The 26868-nt window shown below is 39.9% G+C and overlaps 1 protein-coding gene across 1 annotated transcript in view; it reads right to left on the bottom strand.

Moving 5' to 3' along the window:
- Nucleotides 1–5323: 5323 nt before the first annotated feature.
- Nucleotides 5324–26868, bottom strand: part of LOC132839715 (A disintegrin and metalloproteinase with thrombospondin motifs 5) — a 22842-nt gene continuing 1297 nt past the window's right edge. The window contains exons 2-8 of the mRNA XM_060860840.1: nt 16968–17100; nt 15498–15665; nt 14884–15167; nt 13000–13183; nt 12362–12537; nt 11067–11242; nt 5324–8933 (exon numbers count right to left, since the gene is read on the bottom strand). Of these exons, the coding sequence (XP_060716823.1) occupies nt 8303–8933; nt 11067–11242; nt 12362–12537; nt 13000–13183; nt 14884–15167; nt 15498–15665; nt 16968–17100 (1752 nt within the window). The 3' untranslated portion in view covers nt 5324–8302. The remainder of the gene's footprint in view (nt 8934–11066; nt 11243–12361; nt 12538–12999; nt 13184–14883; nt 15168–15497; nt 15666–16967; nt 17101–26868) is intronic.

Here is a 26868-nt window from a genome sequence, read left to right as displayed (position 1 = left end):
CGGCTCTCTATATATGCCACTAACAGGACCACCCCTTTCCTGAAGCCCTTTTGATCAGGCGGCTACGAAATCTCGTGCGCAACCCAACGCAGCAGTGGCCTGGCGCACGGCCACAATAATTAATCACAGTAGAGTAGGACGATGCTGCCCTAGAACACTCTTCCACTTCCCACACAAACTCCCCCTAAACTTTTTCTTTTTTGCGCATTCAGCCTCTGGGATCCGATCAGTTTGTCCACATTTTAATGTTATATTATACTGTATAACTTTTTTGTGCACAAGGCTATTTCTTGTAAGATATTTTCCAAAGCATATTTCTTAACACTTAACATTTTGATGGGCAGTAAATGAAAACAGGATTAAGTTAAATAGGGATTGGCAGGACAGTGACGACAGGCAGATGAGCCAGTTCTCTGTTTCCTTACTACGTGCAGACTGCCCGGGTGGAACAGAGGGGTCGGCAGGATAGAACACAGCTGTTAAGGTGGAATTGTGCTGATCAACCCTCTATCTTCAGGTTCTCCTTCTTCTCCTCCTCTTCCTTCTTAACCTCTCCACCTGGTTCTGCCTGCTGAAGCAGCTGAAACTCCTGAAAATGCCCAAACCTCAGGAACAATTAAGCTGTGATAAACTGTCACCTTCATGTGTTTAGATATTAGTTCTATAATAACAGAACTAATTGAGTTAAGTAAATAAATGCTGTCTGTTTGTTTGGGGAATGGGAAGTGATGGGGGATGGATGGGGAAAACAAAAGGGGCAAGAAAGAACAAAATGTCTTAGAAGCAGCATATGAATTTAGATAGCAATCAAAGGTGTCGAAATGGGCTCAGTGTTATTCAGTGCAGGAACACACCGTGCCTTAACTCTCACATGGTATCACACCTCACGCTTCTCTTCCATCTGATGAACATTATATGAGAGAAATTTGATCTTTATCATAACAAACCTATAAACACAAAGCACTCTGATGTTCTGCACGTGCGCTCAAAAGTAAACTGCTTCCTGGCTCATATAAAGGAAAGAGTTTTATTAATTATTTAAGCACATCGAGCTCCTAACAGCTCTGTATTGCTCAACAGCGTTGGGAACATTTGGACCACCTTAAATCCAACAGGTCTGTTGCGTTTCTTTTCTTTTATATACAACTGCCCACCAGATGGCACTAAGTAATCATGTAATAATGTGTCCTATCCAGGACGTTCCATTGGTGCCATTGTTAAAAAAAAAAGTATTAAGATTAGATATTAAGAGCAATGCGCATATTTACTATTACATGTTAAAGACAAACGATCTACATTTAAATTGCAAACGGTTCATATATATATAATAAATAAATAAATATATATATTTATATATATAAAACACTATTATTATACATTTTAAATTTAGGTTTTTAATTTAAACGCCGGGGGCACGGTGGCTTAGTGGTTAGCATGTTCGCCTCACACCTCCAGGCTCGGGGTTCGATTCCCGCCTCCACCTTGTGTGTGGAGTTTGCATGTTCTCCCCGTGCCTCGGGGGTTTCCTCCGGGTACTCCGGTTTCCTCCCCTGGTCCAAAGACATGCATGGTAGGTTGATTGGCATTTCTGGAAAATTGTCCCTAGTGTGTGATTGCGTGAGTGAATGAGAGTGTGTGTGTGCCCTGCGATGGGTTGGCACTCCGTCCAGGGTGTATCCTGTCTTGATGCCCGATGACGCCTGAGATAGGCACAGGCTCCCCGTGACCCGAGGTAGTTCGGATAAGCGGTAGAAAATGAATGAATGAATGAATGAATTTAAACGCCTTTCAATGTTTAGAGTTTAAATCCTAGCATCGCCAAGATGCCATTGCTGGACCCTTAAGCAAAGCTCTAAACATTTACCAGCTCAGCTTTATCCAGTCTCAGCTGTAAATCCCTTTCAATAAAAGCATCTGGGAAATTAAGAAAATATAACGTTTACTGAAGTGAAATGAAAGTGAAGTGAAGTGACATACGGCTAAGTATGACAAACTGCATTTAACCCATCCAAAGTGCACACACACAGCAGTGAACACACACAAACCGTGAACACACACCCGGAGCAGTGGGCAGCCATTTACGCTGCGGCACCCGGGGAGCAGTTGGGGGGTTTGGGGGGTTCGGTGCCTTGCCTAAGAGAACCTCAGTCGTGGCCGGCCCGAGACTCGAACCCACAACCTTAGGGAAGTGAAGAAGTAAAGACGCCTTAAGGGTTTGATATTTAACCTTTATTTATAATGATACATTCATTTTTTTGGGATGAGTTTGATTCCCACGTCCACCAGGCTGCCACTGCAGGGCCCCTGACAAGGCCCTTAACCCTCCATTGCTCAGTTCTATAAAATGTAAGTTGCTCTGGATAAAGGCGTCTGCTAAATGCTGTAAATGTAAATTGTATTTATCAATGTAAGTCACCAATCCCTGTAGTTTGAAGCCACCAGTTCCTACTATTGTTCGCCACAGTAAAAATGTTTATCAGTGGTTGGCATGAATATTATTCTAAATTAGTTTTCCTGACACTAAAGTGAAACATTCTAGAGGGGGAATTGGTATTTGTATATAAAATATTCGAGTTTATAGTTTCATTATTATAAGAGATAAAGGAGAAGGACAGTGCGTGCTCTTTGCCATGCATCACATGCATTCTACTGTCTTCATGCCCATCGGTAGACGCTGCATCGAGTCACTCAATATTTCTACAAAGTTAAACTTCACTAGTGGTCACTGTGGCTCACTTTGCAATCAGTGGAAAATTATAGGCTAGAATTTGTTGGGATGCGCACAGATCTGTGTCCCTGTAAAAGTCAGCCAATGTTTCCATTTTAGATTGCTCAAATATTTAATAATTTAATAATAACATTATACAAATAACAACTTCAATTATTTTTAGTTAATTTACCAGGTTTCATGACTGCAACTACAGCTACTCAGCATCAGAGATCCAGGAGATGGCACTACCACTACACATGTGTTTCAGTAGTGTTTCACTGTAGTATTGTGTATTCGCTCTCAATACCCATGTGTATTGTTTGGCAAAACACCATGTATAATTTGTGTGCTTAAATTTTTGTAGGAAGAAATAATGCTGCCAATGCATTTAGAGTCACTGAATACACCCATTTTATGAACAGGAAAAAGTTTATTCCTGTGCAGTATTTAAATAACACTTAGAAAACCAGAAGAAAACCCAACAGCACTTTTCCACAGAAGCATTCTAACCTTGAAAGCAGGTAGAGGCTGAATGTTGCATTTGTAGTGGAAGTGCCATTGAGGTGCAACACCTTTTACATTACATTTATGCTCTTACCCACAGGATTTAAACTTATATCATTTATAACTGCAATTGAAGGTTGAGGGCCTTGATCAGAGGCCTAGCAGGGGCAGATTGACGGTCCTGGGATTTGAACTCACACCCTTCCAGTTAGTAGTCTAGTACTTTAGCCACTGAGCTACCACTTCCCCTTTAGGCCGTTAGTTTAAGCCAGTGCTTACATTTTCAATTACGTTAAATAATTTGGTAGATGCTTGCAAGTAACTTTTTATTAAAACGGGGACTGCCGAGCAGTCCGGCGTTAAGGGTTAAGTGTTAAGTGTTCAAGATCCCACCAGTGGATCTCTTCAATCCTACCAACAGTAAACATTGTATTGAAGTTTGATTTTAAAGCAGCAGCAGCAGTGTTTAGTACCAACTTCTCCCATTTACATTTGACACATACCATTATCTACAGTGTCTTACATTTATCTCATTGTCAGTCGTCCTCTCTCATGAGCCCACTAGTGGCAGAGCTGAGATTTGAACTGATGAACTTCCAAAGCAGTAGGACTACATCTTAACCACTGAGCTATCCACAACAGAGCCTAGTCTGTGTATGTCTGCAGATTGAGTTTTGGACATATCCCATACTTTCCAATAATTAGATCCATACTGTATAACAGTCAGGTGTAAGATCTTTTTATATGTTTTCTTCCTGATAAAGCTTTCAGCAGTAGCTTTGCAAGTCACATTTTTTTGGACTTTTTTTTGTCAAGCAGATATGTCTGTATAACCTTACTGTTTAAACGATGGCTGTGGGTCGAATGGTGCATTGAATGGTGTGGGTATTGTTTTATTAATATTCATATGATATAGAAAAAACAATACACAACTTCTAATAAAAACATAGCTATGTCAAGGCACTTTTCATTTTCAAATGAGTTCTAGGTCAGGTCAGTGAGTCAAGGTACCTATAGTAATTCGTCATTTTCATTTTGCTCAAAACATGTTTGTGTTTGATCCGAGGTGTTTCGGCCCTACAAACAAATAATTTAATACAAAGTAAATGATATAGTGTGCATTATGTAGTATACAGTGCATATCATGCTATATAAGGTTTCTTACAGGGGTCAGAGATTATTTCTATTCTAGAAGAAAAAATCCATTTATTATATTCCATAATATTCCATTTTATTATAAATCATCCATTTTACAGCTATTACAGTCATACAGTAAATAATGGATAGACCTGCTGTGCCAGATGTATTGGCACCCTATAAAACCAGCACTATACCACATATAGTAATTCCAAAAAAATTTTAAACTATCTTTGTAACAAAAATCATTCTCATTAAAATTGTTTTTGTATTTTGATTGTTGATTATGATTCTAGTCAGATTTGATCTCCTCCTTTGTAAGAGCAGAACACAAAATATGGCACCTGAACTTCAGCTTCTGTCATGAGAACTATAGTAGAAACAAAAGGGAATGTATACAGAAAAAAAAACAGCTGATACCTCAACGTTATATACGGATGTGGATCAGTGACGCTTACGGCTGGGAAGTCAGTGTCTCTTTGAAGACATTTCAATCCAAAACATAGTTAACTCTGCCACGAGGTACAGACTTGGCCATGGAGAACTTTCAACAAAATGACGGGCTCATCATTTACGCAAGTCAACACAAAAATAGGTAAAAACAAATCTGTCTGAATGTCATACTGCTGGAAAACAAAGATGGCAGACAAAATGCAAAGAGTTTAAAAAGTTAGGTGTTTTTATGGGTAACCAGGAACTTCTGCAGGTGTCTAGAAACCTGTTAGACATGACAAAAAGCGTTAAGCTGTTATTGTCTGGTGAACGGTCACAAAACATTATTTCTAAGCGTACAAGTCATTTTAAAATCTATTAAAAAAATTTAAATAAAAAACAGTACAATGTATGTTTGAGCTTTGCACTCAATCGCTGCTGCACTCAATCACTGCATGTGCCATTCTTTATATAAATATATACAGGTATCCAGTATATCTGCTGAGAATAGCAGAATAGGAGAATAAAACGCCACAGAAATGGATTTACTCTTTATTGTAGTTCAGTTGTCTCAGCTGGCTTAAATTGTGTGAAATGTGGATGTAATTACAGACACATAAATAGTTATAAATTCCAGCTGGCTGAGATCAACAGGGGCGTCTACATCCAGAGCATATTTTTTGTTGAGTGGAATGAAGCTGACTGATGTTGACCAGCAAAGTAAGAAAATACTTGTTATGAGACTCTGTCACATCACATCGATTTGATAGAAGAAAATAACTGGTATTGTCTTTTTCAAAAATATACTCTCTACTGCATTCCTACATTGTGCAACATCATACAAATGTGATTCTTTATAGAATATGATTGTGCAAGATAAAGGGAATTTTAAAAAGCCGAGAAAGGACAAATGAAACATATAGATTTTATATACATATTCTAAAGAGGACTTGAAAACAAGCAACAAAAAACATTCTTGAAAAAGAAATACTCTGCTTAGTCATATATTCATATTCCTAGTCAAATACAAAAAAAAAAACAATAAATAAATTCATCAAGTTATTTTTTTTACATACCAGATACACACACAATAAATTATGATTTCAGTGCTGTGTTTTTGTCATTCAGCAAATTCATTTCCCCATGACGATGATCAGACTGCATATATAAAAAAACAGAGCTAGAAGCCTAAAGTTTACGCTTGACTGGATGAGCGTCTGGCATGACATATGTTCTTAATATGAATGCATTGGAAACCATAAAACCAACACTAACATAAAGTAAATGTTACATGCTTACAATATGCAGTGATCTATTTAAGTATCCACAAATGAACTGTGTTGTTGTCAGATCATCTCGACAAGATTCCACATTAACATGATTTTCTTTAACCTTTGAATAATAAGCATAATATTCAAGGCTAAAGGAATACAAAGGCACCATCAGGTTTAAAACCCTAATCTCCCAATGACAAGGCAAGCATGTTTACACTGGAAAACTGTTGCTAACATGCCAGTTTCAGTTAAAAACCACCAAGCAAATTGTTAGCTTAGTTTAAACTATTGTCTAATTAGAGATTATGACTTGGCGTTAGTCTAGTATGCTTTAAAGATAATTGCCTAATATTCAGTATTAAATCTGTGTGTATTTCTATCAGGCAGTACGAAGAGAAAAGAATGCTAATGCTGGTATTCATCTGCTATTACATTTGTATCCATGATTGTTTTCATGAACGCTTAACAAACAGATATTTTATTCAGAATGATTTTCTTCCCTTTTTTACTGGGTGAAAAATACAGAATTACTCTGTGTGACAGAGTAAAGGAAAATACGACTCTCTTATCCAGTTGCTCTGGAAGCGATTGTGACCACTGCAAATCCATACAAAGCTTTTAACTGACTTATCAAATTTATCCTATGATGAAATATTTGACAGATGTTCCCCTCATCCACAGGACATGAGATCTAACTGAATGGTTTACTGAATGTTTTACATGATATGGCCTTCATCGTCACCATAAATGAACCTGATGGAGGACCTACAGCAATTCAGGAGGTTTGTTGACGCCCAACACCTTAATTTGTTGTTGGTTTTCTTTGTCACCTGTGTGTATAAAGTTGACTATTAATTTGACTGGTTTAACGAACTATTTGCAATTTTTCCATAAAGTTTTATTTACTATTTGTCCAACTGCTGCTATTACACAAGTGCATATGTGTTTACTAAAACCCACTTTGTTCAGATTTCTATATTTTTGCACAACATTCTGTATAATATACACTATGCACACTGATAGGTGCTATTTTGTGTATTTGTCCTGAAGCATCATGTATTGTTTGTTTGCACGGTCTTTTGTCTTGTACGGTTTGCACCAGGTTTCACACGATGCACTTTATGTAGCTAGGACAACTCACTTTAAGTCCTTACAGTATCTCTGTGTTGTTTTACTGTATGTAGCACCATGGTCCAGGAGAAACGTTGTCTCATTTTACTATGTACTGCCTCAGCTACATATGATTGAAATAACAATAAAATCTTCTTGACTTGACTTGATTATATTTAGAGTGTATTTTTGTGTATCGTAAGTGTTTTGTGAACACAGACACAACATGTCTAAGAAACGGTGTAAGAAATGATTTTGCCTGTTTAGTATGAATGCATGCTTTTTAACATCATACACGTCCACCATTATTGCTGTAAATATATATGCATCTTCTAATGGAAACTGTGTTGAATTAACACGTGTTTCAGTAAAGTATACCAGTCCGTTCCTTTTTCAGCAGGAATCAAGGGCATGAAAAAAAACCAACAAACAAACAAACAAACAAACAAACAAAAAAAAACATTGGCGTCCATTTACCAAAGAATTAGCAATTACGACAGATGAGCTCACACTGTAATAAATGTGACAGAGTGCTCTTATAGTTTTTCAAATATGGTTGTACGTACATTAAGTAAGTGAGAATGTACTGGAACATGGTGTACGTCCAGAATCCTTTGGGCATGTTTCCAAAAGTTTCCAGTCAGTCCAAAGCCAGAGTAGTCTTTTAATACAGTCCAATCATGCATAAATTGCTTAGACTCCGTTCACTTGCAGTTCTTTATGATGAACTCATGATTCATTTCTACTGACTTCTCTAAGCTGCAGTTGTTTTTTGATGAAGTTAATGAGCTGAAATGGACTGAACCCCATAGAGGAACTGCTAGTCAAACGGATTGTGGTTGGCATGAGATGAGTGGCTACATACTGTTGACTCTTCAGTGATTCCAGGCAGCAGATGAAGTGACTGCATTAGAGGCCAATGCAGGCAATCCTTGTCCATGGTCATAATGCAAGAAAAATTCAGTTCCACAGTGACGAAGTTCAGGCATGAAAGAGCATTTTGAACTTTTGAAGTGTTCTGCTCTGTAAGACACTATGTGCTCCAGTTTGTCTGTATCTCTCATCTTGAGACCCGTAAGAAGAAGAAGTACTCCTCTGTGTTCACAAGTATTCCCAATTACATTTCAAGAAGTTGTCAGCACTTTTTAGCCAGACAGTGTTTAAATGCAGAAGGTCTGTCCCCTAGAGGACATCCCTTAGCTAGTTTTCCCTGCGGGTCCTTGCACTGGACTGTACGACTTTGCCAGCCTGTGTCACAAGTCCTGGAACAGGTCATCCATGATCCTGTCACCCACCGTGGCCCAGGTGGGGTCGTCGATGGCGGTACTTGTGTGGGCACAATCTTCGTGGTCATGGTTAAGACCTCGTCAGAGAACAATGCTGCAGGTGTGGCAGAAAACACCAAGGATGTCCGAGGGGGAAGTGGTGTTTTTCTACGCACAAAGAAACTGTAACGTATGTCTAGAGGCTTCTTTGGGTCAGTTGCTAGCACTTGCACTACAAGGCTCTCTTGGAGAGCCCCAGGACCTGTGGTGTGAAGAGCCTCATCATGTTGGCTCCAGCCACTGTAATTAAGCATGGTGCCATTCAGAGGGATTACTGTCTCTGAAGTGGAGATCATGAACTTTCCATTGATAAGGTACTCTCCACTCGGTCGACGAAGGGCTAGGTAGGCAGAAAAGTGAGCCTGACCTTTTGGTTTGTACTGACGGACCTTGATGTGAGTTGAGCCCTCTGGGATCTTCACAACATCTGTATATCCCTTACTACACATAGAAGGAGAGGAAGAGAGAATATGGAAAGCAGTAAGATACCAGAATTTGATACCAGAATTTTTTTTATACAAAATGGAAACAATTAAAGGAGACATACATAAAACAACATAAAACATAAAAAACATAAAAACATAAAATAATCATTCACTCATTTTCTACCGATTATCCAAACTATCTCGGGTCACGGGGATCCTGTGCCTATGTCAGGCATCATCGGGCATCAAGGCAGGATACACCCTGGATGGAGTGCCAACCCATCGCAGGGCACACACACACACACACACACACACACACACACACACATTCACTCACTACGGACAATTTTCCAAAGATGCCAATCAACCTACCATGCATGTCTTTGGACCGGGGGAGGAAACCGGAGTACCCGGAGGAAACCCCCGAGGCACGGGGAGAACATGCAAACTCCACACACACAAGTCGGAGGCGGGAATCGAAACCCCAACCCTGGAGGTGTGAGGCGAACGTGCTAACCACTAAACCACCGTGCCCCCTAAACAATAATCAAATAAATGTAATCAAGAAACAAATAATCTGACCAATTCTGCTCACTCGTGTTTGACGCAATATACATTACAGATATAAATTGATACTCTGATTAATTAAACCACAGGAACACATGAAACAGACCAGGTCATTTAATTGGCAATACGTAGGCTACTTCTGGTTTACAAAATTGTTAAAGGACATGGAAACAAAAAAAAATCAGAATGCCAATGGTGGTAATCTTGTAGTGTTTAAGGCAGAATAATGTGGCTGTGTTCTTGACTTTCTGGAAAACATACAAATTTCGAGGAACTGTTAATGATTCGATTTGGTTCACACATGATGTTGATCTCTATTTTTCCTGAAGCCTTCATTTCTGACTGTCAGCCTCACTTGTATTAGAGAATGTTTCGTGTGCTCGTGACTCTTTAGATTTCTTGCCAACGTATAATATGATATTAAAAAGTCAACTCTATTGAGAAGTCTTTAAACAATTCAGCATCGGTGATTTAATCTTCTGTTATGTTATGTGCATGACTTACAAGGGAAAAGACAAAAATTCTTTAGTTGTTTATCAAAAAATGAAGCACATTTCAAATATTGAAAACATCAGGCATTTTTTAAAATGGATTTCAAGCACATGCACAAAGCTTTTAACAATGTGCTCTAAACAACATCAGATGCATCAAGTTGCTTGTTAACATTTCCAACATTTGACCATGATGTGTTCCACTGACTGGTGTTAGAAAAGTCTTATAAACAACAAAAGGGCAGAACTGAACTGGATTACAAGACGTTTACCATTAATCATGTGCTCCTGTCTCTGCACTGCCATATTTCAGCCTCTTGGTGAAATCAAGCTTGTTGATTTTTGCCTAAACCTCACCTGAACAGCTGGAACTCAGTGCCATTTCATTACTTTTCCAAGTAAGAGGTTAGATATTTTGACTTTCCTTCTGGAAAGTCATTTGGAATACTTTCAAGAGTGCGCAGCTTGAGACTTAACAGAATTTACTTATTATTCAATTACTTATCTTAAAACTCATTCTCTGGTATGTACCATGAATTATTCAGTATTTCCATTGGGAGTTTAAGGGATTAAAAAGGCAGCTGCTCAAATATATACACTCTCACTCACTCATCTTCTACCGCTTATCCGAACTACCTCGGGTCACGGGGAGCCTGTGCCTATCTCAGGCGTCATCGGGCATCAAGGCAGGATACACCTTGGACGGAGTGCCAACCCATCACAGGGCACATACACACACACTCTCATTCACTCACACAATCACACACTACAGACAGTTTTCCAGAGATGCCAATCAACCTACCATGCATGTCTTTGGACCGGGGGAGGAAACCGGAGTACCCGGAGGAAACCCCCCGAGGCACGGGGAGAACATACAAACTCCACACACACAAGGCAGAGGTGGGAATCGAACCCCCAACCCTGGAGGTGTGAGGCGAACATGCTAACCACTAAGCCACCGTGCCCCCCTCAAATATATAATATATATATTTAAAATATATATAAAATATTTAGAAATAACTCATATCTATGTTTAGATTCATTTTATGCCAAATAGATTTGACCCCAAAGAACATACAGAGTTTTCCTACCTCCTTCTGGTGAAGTTGCCAGCCACTCTTACGCAGCCTGTGCCGTTACCACCACAGATGCCGCATTTGTCATAATGCAGCTTGGAGCCTATTATTCCATCGCAGCCTGTGCGCACACACTTCCCTTTCACACACACTGAGCTGCTGTATGGCCTACACTCTGTCCCATCTATCACCTAAAAAGCATCACATTTCCATCAGTATGACAAGCTGAACTGGTGCTTTTGTCACTGCCATTATCTTATTTAGATAATAAAAATATTTCCATTATCTATTCTATTAGAAAAATTATTTCAGATTAATTTCTTATTAATAGTTATTTCAGAAACTGATGATCTCCCTAAAAACACAGAATGGTGCAAAAAAAAGAGAAAGTAAATAATTTAGTGTGCAGCAGTTTTGGGTACGATTAGCCAGACTGGGTTTGAGCTGACAAAAAAAAAAACAAAACAAACAAAAAAAACACTCTTTACATTCACAGTGAGTAGAAAACCAAGTACAAACTATCACATGTTGAAGCAAAGCAGACAGACCACAACAACTGAAAACCACACTGGGTTTCTCTAATGCTAGTCAAGAACAGGAGCCTAAGGATACAGTTGGCACAAGTTTAGTGAAAATTAACGACCAAGGAGCATTTTCTACCGCTTATCCGAACTACCTCGGGTTACGGGGAGCCTGTGCCTATCTCAGGCGTCATCGGGCATCAAGGCAGGAGGATACACCCTGGATGGAGTGGCAAACCATCGCAGGGCACACACACACTCTCATTCACTCACGCAATCACACACTACGGACAATTTTTTCCAGAGATGCCAATCAACCTACCATGCATGTCTTGGGACCAGGGGAGGAAACCGGAGTACCCGGAGGAAACCCCCGAGGCTCGGGGAGAACATGCAAACTCCAGGGGAATAGAACCCCCAACCCTGGAGGTGTGAGGAGAACGTGCTAACCACTAAGCCACCGTGCTACCCTCCAGATCAAACAGTCTATGCTTAATAAAGCCTCAGATTCCTGTTCCTGTCAGTGTGGTCTTCTGCTGCTGCAGCCCATCTGCCTCGGCCTTGTTTTCTCAGATGCTTTTCTGCTCATCATTGTTGTAAAGAGTGATTATTTGAAATAGCATAACACTTTTCTGTCTGATCAAACCAGTCTGGCTACAGTTATGTACGTATGTATAATATCAACTGTTAGATAAATCTGGTCTTATAGTAACTTTTGTGTTTAAAAATGGTTGAGTCAGTGTACAATTTATATAGAGTATGTTTCATATGAAATTATGCTGAACTCACCCTTTGCGAGAACACTACATAGTAGCCTGTGCCTTTGGCCCTACAGGTTAACTTGCACATGTCCTTTGGCAGCACACTAGCATACTTGGGCACCCACTCGACAAAGGTCTTCACTCCTTTAGGGTCTGTCTGAGGCCCGTTCCTCGCCTCACACTGTTCCTGTCTAAAATTCTTATCTAATTCAAAGCAAAAAGTCACATGAGAGAAAGAAAGTGTTTGCGTACAAATGCATACCGTATATGAGAGTTTTGACAAATTTTTTTTTAAAGAAAATTATTTCTTGAATTATTTTAATAAAAGTTTCTTTAAATAATAAAAGAATTAATTACAGTTTCCTTTTAATTACCGAGTTTAGATCTTTATCATTAATGCTGATGATATAGGTGCAGTTAGCTGCACTAATAAATCTCTCAATAAAGTTTCTTACATGATTAATAAATGAACATATGGGTCTAATGGGTTGTAGATCTAGATTTCAGCATTTTATGAAACACTTTTATGACTGTCACGTGTGTGTATAATGCATATGGTAGCACTTAGATGATCTGTCATTGCATGCATTCATGAACCATCTTGTATTAACATGCTTTAGTGTATGTGCACTGTGTATATGTGTGTATGTAAGGGTTGGCTCTTACTACGAGTGGGGCATGGAGTGACGTTACAGGACCTGTAGATGGCTCTCTTTCCTGTGCAGTAGCGCCCATTGTTGCGAGGAGGGGGGTTGTTGCACAGGCGCTGTGTGAACTGGACTCCGCCTCCGCAGGTTCGAGAGCATGCGCCCCACGACCCCCAGGAGCTCCAGCTACCATGGTTAGAGGTCTAAGAGGAGATACAAACAGAAGGACAGGGAGTTATTAAGAAAATGAAGGCAATTATAACAGAAGGTTATGTTTTAAGTGGTTAAGATGTTTGTTATTGACCGTGAGGATGGCAGTTAAAATCACAGCATGAGAGTGCCAACACAAGTGAGGAGAGCCAAAACAGGCCTCTTCATGTGGTGACCTTAAACCACACTTGAAATCCTGCTGCTGAATGCAATTTATAGCAAATTGGTGCAAGCTACTGCATTACTGCTGTTGATTAGAAAAAGCAAAACTGAATTGTATTATGATCTTAAATTTTAGTTTTCTGCCATTATAAGGCTGTGAAATAAAAAACAACAACAACTAGCTAACGATTCATGAGCGTCTGCATCTGGATCTGTAGCACTTGAGAAACAGTAAAGTGCATTTTCCTTAAAATTGCTTTATGCCAAAAGAATTCAGCTACAGCAACAAGTGAGTAAAGAAGCTCAGAGAGATGTTTTATGTAAGAATGAGTGCACACCCATTCCCATTACTAATAAACAAGCACGAAGCCAACAACAGCCTCTCAGCCTCAAAACTGTCTTAATTGAATGATGGCACACTACAAACACTGGACACTGTGAGGAAGCAATGCACATAAAACACAAAATGTAAGGAAAAAATGGGGAAGTATGCCGGAGTGAGTCTTAACGAAACACACCAGAGCCACATTTTCCTGATGCTTTAGTACAAACAAATACACATGAGGAAATACTCTCAAAGGGGACATTCTTCTTTTAAAGAAAATGAGGCTGTGTGACACTTAATAACCTACCAGGCAAAAATACCCAAGCAGCCTGGAGAAGGGCAGACAGTACATAAAATTCCTCAAGTCTTATAGTATTAATCTGCTTGATATTATCCTGGATACCTTAGGCTAGGAAAAAAAAAAGCCTTATGACTACATAACTACAGAGTTATGCGCAACAACTGAGGGACATAAAATAAGGATATTCATTTGGTACTCGTAAAATCTTCTTTGACCCCATTCGGTTTCTCTTATTTAATGGCACTGGAAAATACTTCTCTTATCCCTGTCTTCTATCATAGCAACAAAATACCACGTTAGAGAATGCCCTCTCTTGCCAAGTCAAAAACATTTGGCACTTCCAGCTTCAACGTGCTTCTCACGTTCCTGTTTCTCATATGTTCATTATCCTTTCCAGCTCCTCATATATTCATGGTGAGAAGTCCCACACACCTTTATGGCTCATTTGACCTGCTTTCCTGCTTACACTTTTCTTAATGACATCTCCAGTTCATCTGTCTTCAGCATTTTGTCACTAGTTCCATCCCATCTTTCCTCACTTTAAATTCCTCCCTGTCTTTGACCGTGCAATGTCTCTCTTAGGGTGTACTTTATTTCAGCAAGTCTGCTTCACTTTCCTTCTAACAATCTATCTGTCTCTTTCTCACATTCCAGCCCAAGTTCACGCCGGGGAAACCTCTCGATCCACCCAGTGCCTCCTGGAGAGTTGTTCCACAATCCTTTAACACATCTAACCATAGATGTTTCTCTAGTGCTTTTCCACTCACAGTATATCATTCTTTATGAATGATTTCTAAATCACCAGTTACGCCTTAAAAGAACTGTGATGATTTTAAACATTGGTAATTTTAACAGAGTATCAAAAGCTGTCTTCCCCAGTGTACCATATTCTCCACAAAACCCACCGAGTAGTTCCTCTTGCGTGTCTTGTCCACACACTTCCCATGCAGGCAGATCCTGCCCTTGCCACACTGTGTTCCCTCTGCTGCTGGCAGCTTCTTGGTCAGACACACCATCTGGCCCTTCCTGATTACCGAGCACCAAAGACGAGCACACACGTCCATGCCTGGGCACACCGTATACTCAGGTCCGAAGGCTAGCTGGCACTGTCGCACTGCATCGTAGCTCTGACCAGGAAGTTCTTCAGGACCAAGCAAAGGATTATGTGGCATGTCCAGCAAACACTCCGCTGTGTGGAAGAGTAAAGGATTGAGCAGTCAGCAAAAGTGCATTGTTTCAGCTTATACAGAACACATAAAGCTGAAAGGTTTCAGTCATCCAGCTCATTTCTTTTAAATATTTTATAAGATTTATATAAAGTGGTGGAGATTGAACTGTAATGTAGACGAGCTTCAGATTGCTGTATGCATGTTGCATTTAAGAGCTCTAATGTCCCAATGGAATGTTTTGTGGTTGTAGGACCAATTTAATAATACACATTTTAATTAAAAACATAGCTTTATGTTTATATGTTTTTACTTTCTATGTCTTTCAATAGAACCGTGATGAAGAGTCACACCGTTTCCATCGTCAAAGAAGTCAGTGATGGTGGCCGAGGTGCAGCGGCTCCAGGGTTTGGAGGCGTCGATGGAGGTCAGGATCGAAGACATGAGCCTCTTGTCTTCGGTGGATCCAAACCTCTCCTCACAGAACTTTGAGTCATCGTGAGACAAGCCAAGAAGATGCCCTGAAAACATGCGCATTTTATATTAATTACACTGTCAGAGAGTAAATTAGTGGATTAGAGATCTCATAATTCATAAATGTACAAAAATTTTACAAATATCTAAAAAAATAATGTTATCTTTAAGTTCACAGTACAATTTTAAAGTAATAAATCCTCAGAGTCATCACAGTTGAATAGCGAATATCTAATTAATTAAAATCTAGAGAGAAGTTAAGTCTATGTCACTTATGAAGTGTCACATTGTGCAGGATGTGCAGAAGTAAACCAGCGCAAATGCTATATTGCAAATGCTACATATAATACAAATGACACATTAAAGGTGGGGTCTCCGACAAACTAAACAAAAACAAAACTAACGTGTAGCCAATGAGCAGAAAGGGGCGTGTCTTTTCAATATGGGCGGAGAGAGTGTTCAGTGCGCATGTGTGACATTAGCAGAAAGCGGTTTTAACATTGACATGGAGGATAAAAACAAAGAAAGAAAGCGAAGAAAGGCTTACGATAAGACAAGAAGTAGGACGTGTTAATATAGGATCAGCTTTCCAGCGCTGGAGAGAACTGAAGGAGCAGGAAGTTGGTCACATATTCACAGATTGGAGTTTCCTGAGTCAATAACTCCTGAGCTAAACGCTGTTACTACACAAATAACACCTCTTTTCTATCGTAGTAATGTAGAGACGCAGCTACAACCGTGTTTTGTGTAGTAACAGCGTTTAGCTCAGGAGTTATTGACTCAGGAAACTCCAATCTGTGAATATGTGACCAACTTTACTTAAGACGCCGAGGCGCTTTTTTCCTTCTCGATAGGTGAGTAACGTTGGTTTTGTTTTGTTACACAGAACTAATATATGCCTTTGTCCTTTACATGATTATGCTTGTGTGTCATTTTTGCTTGTTTGTTTATCTGCAATCGTATTGTTCTTCCCTTCAGCTATGATAAAGACACATTTCTTTCCATTAGTTGCCTGGGTTACGTATGTATGTGTGGGCGGAGCTATCAATACAGGGGTGGGACCCATATGGGTTAGGGGTGTGTTTGTTTTGGTGATTTCAAATGTCAACATTGGCTTTCAAACAATGGACCTTTAATTGTACATTAATGCAAGATGTGCAAAAGTAAAGTTTTTTTCAGTGTGAATGCTCTCAGAATTGGAAAATCTATGAATTTTCTATAAAAACAGAGCAAACACGAACAGATTTTAAACAGATTTTAACTTGCTGCTTGTTGGTAATTTAACTTGTTGAAAATGTTGCCATACTGTGCAGTGTGTATAGGATTGCGTTATTTTGTTTGGTTCATACCAATTTCATGTGCGACAGTGAAGGCAGCATGCAGGCCATCATCTTCTATCACAGCACAGCTCCTCTCTGGAGAACACACTGTGCCCACATCCGCCATGCCCAGTGTATCACACGAGTGATGTCCGCACAGGTCCTAAAGAGAGCAGACATCAAGAGCATGACTCAAGTTCAGCTGAACCTCAGTGGGCATTTTACTATGAAACACATTCTACTGAACACACACACACACATACACACACACACACACACACACACACATACACACTCACACACACACAAATGCACTCATACACACATATACAAACACACACATACACACATGCACAAACACACATACACACAGTACACACACATACACACATAAACATGCACACACACGCACACACACACTCACAGACACAAACACACACATACAGTACAAACACAAACACGCACGCACACACAAACACGCACGCACACACATGGACACACACAAACACACCCACAAACACACACATAAACAGACACAAACAAACACATACACACCCACCAACACACACATACACACACACATACACACACGCACAAACACACATACACACACACACACAAACACGCACACACACATACACGCACAAATACACATACACACTCACACACACAAACATGCACACACACATACACACACATACACACACAAACACGCACACAAACACGCACATACACAGACAAACATACACACACACACATACATACACACGCACACATACATACTCACATGCACACACACACACAAACACGCACACACACACAAACACACCCACAAACACACACACATAAACTCACACACACACACACACACCAACACACAAACACCAACACACACACAGTATTCCCATTGTACAGACTGATATCCCTTAGTGAAAGGCCTCTGGGATGCAATAATAATGAAGCTACTGTAAACTTCCACACTTTAATGATAAGACATGGTTACACTTGTAAATATCCATGACCACAGATAATTTTGCATCTTTCTCATTACTTCTTATTCACACTGATCAATGTGTGTGTTTTTTTCGTTCTGGTATCTGACTATAAAGTATAGCTAAAGTATTGATCTTCTCTAACTTTCTCACATGCAATTATACCGTATCGTCAGGGGCTGATTATTGTTCATCAATGGAGAGATCAATTAGATGATCAACAAACCGCGCTCTCAGATTCAAATCTCAATATGAATCCACACATACAAACTCATGAGGCTGCTAATAAGACTTTAGTGTGTCTCCTGAGCTTTGTAATTACTGTACGTATATATATCATGCATCTACAGAAAATAACGCACAATACAGAAGCAGGGAAAACAAACAAACAACGCAATGCAAATGTGAATGTGGTGATTAAATAAGCAGTCACCCAATGTACATGTAGTGTGGGGTGTAGAAAGACTTCCTCTTTTAGTTAATCATTAATCCTGTAGCAAGACATAGCACTACAAACAGAAATGATATTAATGCAACGTCGAAGGAGAATCCTTCACTTTCATGATAAAAAGCAAAAAGGTGTTGTGTGGTTTGCCTGGTGTCCAGTAGAAAAACAAACTGCTGTGGTGATGCACAAACAGTGATAAGTGCAACTAACACTTTAAGGCTGCTGATATAAAGCACATGTGTAGAATCCTGGGTTGCATACAAACAAGCTGTAAATTCTATTAAAGAGATCATTTCGTTCTTTTTCCCCTGTCAGTAATAGATGAGCAGAAGTTCCCTGAATAGCTCTGTCAGGAACTTGGGATTGTTTTAAGAATAATCTCAGCCATTGTTTTATTTCTAGGGTGATAAATGAGCTCATAGCAGTCGATAGTGAGCTCATAGCAGTGTTTATAGCTCAGTGCATCCTTTCTCATAATAGTGAAAAGTCCACAGTTGTAAAATGCAATTTTATATATCTCAACATCCATCTTTTATTATTTATTGCATAAGTACACTTCAGTTACTCCCTGGAACTGTCTGTACTTAAGGTGAATCTTCCAACTGCTCCATGACTCCAATAATGCGTTTTAAAGCAGTGAATTTTCTGTGAGGAACAAGAAAAGCCATTTGACTATAAGAACCTCATCAACTTTTTTTACTAGGACAATCTCATTAATCCCAGTAAAGTCTATATGATGGAAATCCTGTATCTCATCATGGAGATGAAATACCACATTCTGTATTAACAGACTAATTATGCCCAGAAGCTTGCTAAGTGTCTCTGAGTGCATACTTACCCATTTATTCATGCTGAAAGGAGACAAACCACACTTTGTTTCAGCATTTCACACACAACTTTTTGTAAACACACAGACGCAAAGTGACCCCCCCCCCCCACACACACACACAGAAACCGTATTAGAGAAACGTTCTCTGAAAACCAACCATGTTTATTTGACCATCTGAGTCTAATACACCTGATGTTCAAGGTTTCAATGATTAAATGTCAATTTTGCAGACGCCAGTGAGGACAGTGTTAATTGCCCTAAAGGTTAAGTCTGGGCGTTTTTCAATGTGGGGTTCTGTAACACTATTTGAACGCACTGTTAAATGCCATGTGAGTGCACTACTCTAGCATAACCTTCATAACTGTGACTTGTATACACTGTAAAACATGATAATCTCTTTAAGTTATGTGAACTTATTTCTTCTCGTTTACTCCGAATGTCATGACAAGTATTGAATATTGAACTCAAGTTGATATGATTTCAAAAATTTCATTTAAAATAATCCATTGTTAGAGGAAGGGCACGGAAGCTTGGTGGTTAGCATGGTTAGCATGTTTGCCTAAGACCTCAAGGGTTGTAGGTTTGATTCCTACTTCTGCCGTGTGTGTACTGTATGTGTGTGTTTCCTCCTAGTACTCTGGTTTCCTTCCCTGTCCAAAGACATGCTGTAGGTTTATGGGCATCTCTAAATTGTCTGTGGTGTGATTATGCCCTGTGACAGACTGGCATCCTGTACAGGGTGTACCACACCTTGTGTCCTGAGTCTCCTGGGATAGGGTATAGGTTCCCCATGACCCAGTACCAGTGTTGGGCAGTAACGCGTTACTAGTATACAAACTCTATACAAACACAAAACTGTTGATCTGTCCCTTTAAAAAGCACGTTACTAGTAACACGTTACTGTAACGCAGTTACTTTTGACAGTAACTAATACTGTAACGTATTACTTTTTAAATAAAGTAACTACGTTACCGTTACCATACGGTGCGTTTGTGCTTTACTTTTTTAAATGAATTCATATTAACTGAAGTGTAGACTACAGACTAACCTGTTTACAGCAGCGACGCATTGTAGGATTGGTGGATGCCAACCTGTAAACAAGAAGACGCCGCACTGTGGGCGTGTTTCCGTTTATTCAAGTATGTGTGGCAGTAACGGCGAGTCAAAGCGAGAGCAAGACGAGTTTCTCAAAGTGGAAATATGCTCATGCACTTTAGTTGAGCATAAAGACAAAAACCTTTTAGTCAAATGTAAGCTGTGTCTTTCTGGTTCGAAGGTCCTATCTACTGCGATAAACAGCAACTCCAATCTGTCAAAGCACCTCCAGAAACTACATGCCTTGATGAAGCTAGAATCTAACCCCGTGTCGATGGACACACTCGAAGTGAGTCAAGCCCCTCCAGCCAAACAACAGCGACTAGATTTTAACCGGACTGTTAGCCAGGGACAGAGACCATAACGCATAAAAGGGCGTTAATGGGAACATTAAAGAACGTTCTTTAAAAAAGTAACTAAAAGGTTACTTTTAACAGTAACGCGTCACTTTTTGGTGTAAGTAATCAACAAAGTAATTAAGTTACTTTTTGAATGAACTAACTAGTAACTGTAACTAGTTACTTTTTCTTAGTAACTAGCACAACACTGCCCAGTACTGTAGAGAACTATGTATTATCTATTGAGTTGACACAAAGTTTGAGTTGAGTTTACCAAATGTTTAACCATCATGAAATGTCTGACAATGTATACAATAATAGTTGTACACTAAAATATAGCCATCCAATCCATAATATACTAGTAAAAATATACTATATGAAAGGTTTCACATGGTTAACCATACCATGTTATTTGATCTTGAGATGGTTATTCCTGATATGAAGGGTAATCACTTATCACTGATCCGGAATAACAATCTTAAGATCAAATAAGGACTCATCTTTGTGCTGTCCCATGTTTTCTTTTCCTCCCTTCTCATGCACTCCCTCACCCAATATCTATCAAACCCTTTTCTTTTTTATTTTTTATCCTTTTCCTGACACACCCCATCTCATATATCCATTTTATTTTCTTTCCGTTTTTCACATAACTTATTCTCAATTCTCTATCCCCTGCAACTGACCCCTTTACTGCCGATTTGTTGATTTTGAATACGGATCTTTCACAGACACATGTGAGAAGGGCACAGACAGACATAAACAGAGATGGAGACAGAGAGATAGAGAGAGAGAGAGAGAGAGAGAGAGAGAGAGAGAGATGGTACAAATGGAGACAAAAATATGGGTAGAAGGAGTCAAAGACACAGACAGTGATTTGAGGAATTCCCTTGGCCGAACTCCAAGGCAAAATTAAGGCCAAAAGGAAATGAAAGTTTCTGGTATATTCAGTGAAAACAATATTGGCAACAGCAACAACAGAGAGGAACATATCTGAAGCAACAGTCAGAACAGGAGCTGGGAACTGTGGTCTAGAACCATATCAGAGATTGAGTAACTAACCATGTCAGTCTTGCCAATCAAAGATTATGCCATGGCAGTGATCACCTGTCAGTTGCAGAAGCTGTAGAGTGACAGAAATGCCAATCACAGACTAAAATGGATAATGAATTGTGACAGCAGAAAGACGTCTCTCTCGCTAGATGTCTATCTCACAAATATATCACCAAGACTTCATTCCTACAGCTTACGGCACCATCGCAAGTTCGGTCAACCCTCACACTTGGCATTCATTCAGAGCAAACATGTTGAGGAGAGACAGGAAGAGTGGTATTTAGGTGGAGAGAACTCTGGATATTTGATGCTAGGTGTGACCACACCACAGGATTCTGTCATCTGTTTCTGATTTGTTGTTCTTCTAAGGTCGGGTGAAAACAGCTCCGCTTCATCTTTGCTTAATTCCTCACTCGGTTGTCTTGCTCCTTACAAGCATGTAGTTGATGTTTTTTGTCTCACTGGTTTGAGATGACTGGAGGTTCTCTTGAATTCACTATCATCATTTATAAAACCATCAGCCAGGGCTCTTGTGGTGTATATTCCCAGCGTTACTGTGTATACTGTGTACTCTGTATATACATTCAGCGATAAATAAATCTTCAAATAAATAAACAAAAAGGTCCCCTCCCATAATGTCAACAAAAATTTATGAGCAACTCCAGATCCGTGGTGGTCAAAGACAAAGTTGTTGCCATACTGAGTTTCTCAGAAGTTCCCAGAACGAATCCAGCAGTGTTACTTCCTGACTCTGGCACACAGCCCAAAGTTTTTGCCAGGCTGCCGGCATCATGGTTTAACACAGCTTCCATCCCAGATTTGTGTGAGGTTTTCAGCATACTCTTAACTTCCAGTTTAGGAAGCGACATATAAATTGTGTTAAATACCAGATCCTAATAAAAACATTATTGAAAGAATATCGAAGAAATATATGCCTCCCATTTTGTTAGCATTATACATCTATACAAACAACTAATGCTTGTGCTGTGTTGTGTTGAGGAGAGAAATCTACATTGCTGGTCACACACCATAACCCTTGCTGCTACTGATTAGCAGTTGGAGATGTGGTAGCCTAGCGGTTAAGGTGTTGGGCTACCACTCGGCAGGTTGTGAGTTCGACTCTTACGCCCACCAAGCTGCCACTGCTGGCCCCCTGAGCAAGGCCCTTAACCCTCAGTTGTATAAAAATGTAAGTCACTCTTACGTTTTTAAGGGTGTCTGCTAAATGCTGTAAATATAAATTATCATACGTCATGACAGTGTGCATTCTGCAATACTGTCCAAAGTGAAGGGATCCCTCCATTCATACATCTACTGTAGCAGTGCTGACAAGCAGTCAGTACTCAGTTTACACACTTTTATCTGCTGAAACGTTTAAAGTAAAGAAATGATCCAAAGCATGAAGACAACAAAGACGGCATTTTTTGAACTTTTCCATTACTGCTGATTCTATTACCTGTGGGATGTTTTTTTCACTCTCTAGCTCTAACCATACTCTCTAACCATACTCTCTAGCTGTTGGATTTAAACTTGGGAAACAAGGAAGTCACTCTCTGTGTGCAGTCTACAGCCTTTAAATATGGTTACGGTGCAGCCACATAATGCCACTGATGCAAAAACTTAATTGACGGTTCTAAAAAGACTTCTGGTACATATAATGGATCGTGACTACACAGCAGCATTGCCTTTGAACTGCCTAACTTGATTCAGACATTTGAGGTAGCCTTTCACAAGCTTCTGACATTACTTTAATTCTCCTGGAAGAACTGGTGGAACTCAGACATGTGGGCCTGTGGTGGCTCAGTGGTTAAAGGCTCTGAGCCACTGATATTCAAACCCTAGCACCTTGAGCAAGGGTACTTAACCTTATCTGTAACATTTTAATCTGCTCCAGTGTTGACGTATTATGACTGACTCTGCACCCAACATTTCCAGCATTTGGCAGACACTCTTATCCAGAGTGACTTACATTTTGAATCATATTTTTGACAAATGACCATCTAAGGGTTAAGGGCTTTACTCAGGTACCCATCTTTATGGACCTGGGATTTAAACTTGCAACCTTCAATCAGTAGTCCAATACCTTAGCCACTAGGCTACAATTTTTTTTTTTACAGTACTATAATGTACTGTATATGTGACAGATAAAGCTTTTTTAATTTTTTTTTATTTTTGACATTACCAGAAGTCTCATTCTATAGTGAATTTTACTGCTGAAAAATTGCCTCTGTAAATAAAGTCGATGCTGTAATTAACTTCCAATGGAAACGTATTTTAAAATGACGTTCCTGACTGAATTTTTATTATGCCTTTTGTCTAAGTGCTGAATGTGTGACTTCAACTGTAGATGTTATGTAACAGAGGACAACAAGCCAGTGGGTGGGAATTAGCAGATGATTACATTGGGAGGGAATTGGATTTAAAAAAAACCTTATTTGTATGCACAGTTGATAAATGAGACATTTTCAGTTTCTCCTTGACACCAGGCTTGAAAGTGAATCTAAATCAAATGCCATTCATGTTGACTCAGAGACTACTTTGTTGAGAACAAAACTGAATACCAAATCTTTTCTGGCACACAGTCCCTTCAGAAGCTGCTCTTTGCATCCCATTCTTGTCCAGCCTCCTCCACAGGCTGACAGTCTAGGCATTGTCCTTTCTCTCTCTCCTGCAGTGTCAGAACACTCGTGCATTCGTCTCCTGCATGACATAATATCTCATAATGCCTCTCAATGTGCTTCTTGTTCTGGCCTCCTCTGTCATCCTTGCGTGCTTGAACTCACACTAGAGCTGAAAGCCGGGTAAAGGGATTCTGAGAACTGTGTGATGGTGTGGGGATGGTGTGGGGAGGGGGCTTGTTTTGCTGTTCTGCCTACTCTTTTCTTTCAAAAAACCAGTTCTGGACCAGCTCGGAATTCTCCCTAGTGAAATGAATGAAGTAGAGTTGTTTGACCTCGCCGTGTCAGGTTGTTCACACGCATGATCTGTCAGTGTCAGTTAACATCACAGCTGTTCATAGCCGATATATAATATATCAGTGGGCCAGCTCGTAAAATATGTGAAACATGAGCTGAGACCCATCCAATGTTTCAGGCCAGTATCAATCTGTATGTTCCAAACCTCACTGTCAGATTAATGAATCTTAACTTAATGCTTGATTGAGGCAAAAAAAATCTCCTGGTGCATATTACCTTTTAGATGTCATTGTGAACTTTACATTTATTAATTTAGCAGACACTTAAAAGGTTGGATGGATACTGCAATTGGTAAATAGCATTTAATATTGATCTCACAGTTTAACGGTCTCATATATCAGGTAAGCCAGACAGATTTTATGTGCTATAGTAACTTCAGTCACTGCATGTGTATTTGTTATTGTGCAGCCAGAGGAAGTGAAGTGTGATGATTCTGTGAGTCCATTTCACACACTCAACACTGTGGGTTAGTAGCTCCACCCCATGGCTTTTTGCATGCTCTTTTTTGCCTGCTGTACACGGCAGAGACAACCACAACAACCACACCCACAGACGCTGCTCTACCAGGTGTGTAAGCACCACTCAGCCAGAGAAATGCGCTGGCACCGTTTTGCTTTACACCAGTCCAGCACTGTGTGGCGCTGCCAAGAGAAAGCAGGCTGTCAGTGGAATATGGCATTAGTGAGCCCTGCCAAGGGGAAGTAGCATCAACCTTGTGCCAAGTGAAAGCACCTCAGAGCAGATTCCATTGAGATTCCTGATGCCAAGAGAATCATAAATAAGAGGGGATTGGTTCCCTACTGAACGGGACCTCACATGATTCACATATGCTCAGAGTTTGGTTAGGCAAAGGACACTGCAGGGATGAAAGCTTACCACATGAGAGTGGGTGATAGAGGCACTGTACACTGCACACAATCATTGTACTTTGCTGTGGGTTTGGTTCAAAGAGGGGCTGAATTTAAACAAGGGTGGTCTCTGAAAGCTCAAAGGTATTTGAAGATAAGAAATATTTTCACATAAATCCATTATTTGAATACTGTTTTTAAAATGTACACCTGCCAGGGGTGCTGAAATACCGACAGCTACTGTTTAAAAAAAACAGGGACTGGGCACTAAGCTATCCTAAACACAGGATGCAGTATTTTCACTGCAGCTTATGAACTAAAATCTATTCATTTTAATGGCATTCATATAATCTACCTGATTTGTATATTCTATGTAAACAGCTTGGTTTACATGGATCATGTGTGTGTATATGTGTGTGTGTGTGTGTGTGTGAGAGAGAGAGAGAGAGAGAGAGAGAGAGAGAGAGAGAGATGCTGGAATGTCTTGTATGAGGGTCATGTATGTAGACCTGATGATGTATCCAGGCTGATGATGTTTCATTTACTTAAAACAATTCATCCTTGGGGGGCACGGTGGCTTAGTGGTTAGCATGTTCGCCTCACACCTCCAGGTTTGGGGGTTCGATTCCCGACTCCGCCTTGTGTGTGTGGAGTTTGCATGTTTTCCCTGTGCCTCATGGGTTTCCTCCCCCAGTCCAAAGACATGCATGGTAGGTTGATTGGCATCTCTGGAAAATTGTCTGTAGTGTGTGATTGCGTGAGTGAATGAGAGAGTGTGTGTGTGTGCCCTGTGATGGGTTGGCACTCCGTCCAGGGTGTATCCTGCCTTGATGCCCTATGACGCCTGAGATAGGCACAGGCTCCCCGTGACCCGAGCATAGTTTGGATAAAGCGGTAGAAAATGAATGAATGAATGAATTTGTCCTTGGTCTGAGAAATATCAATGATCCAAAGTTTGTTTTTTGTTATTTTTTATAAACTTTCAATTGACCAAAATCATTTATAGTGGTCTGTTCCAAATATCAAGAGTTACATGGGCTATATAATTACACACGTTATTTTGTCTGCCTCATTTACAGAGCTGTGTAGAGAACTGAAGGCTTTTTGAATGACGGGTAACCCTAATGAAACGAGAACATTTTTGCAAAGTTTTAATGATAATGCCTTTGTTTCCTCCTGAATGTTTTTGAGCCCATTCATCACCAAGCGCTCCGTGGCACATTGAATAAAATGAATTGAAACCTTTCAGTTTTAAAAGCAAAAACCTTAGAAAACATCTATTTGTACAAAAGTGGGTGAATGAAAACATTTGCACGTGGAAAGGTTAACCTTTAAAGTCTGTATTGCCCCAAAACA

Source organism: Tachysurus vachellii, chromosome 24, assembly GCF_030014155.1.
Source record: "Tachysurus vachellii isolate PV-2020 chromosome 24, HZAU_Pvac_v1, whole genome shotgun sequence".
In the NCBI taxonomy this organism is placed as follows: domain Eukaryota; kingdom Metazoa; phylum Chordata; class Actinopteri; order Siluriformes; family Bagridae; genus Tachysurus; species Tachysurus vachellii.
This window is presented reverse-complemented; position numbering and strand designations above follow the sequence as displayed.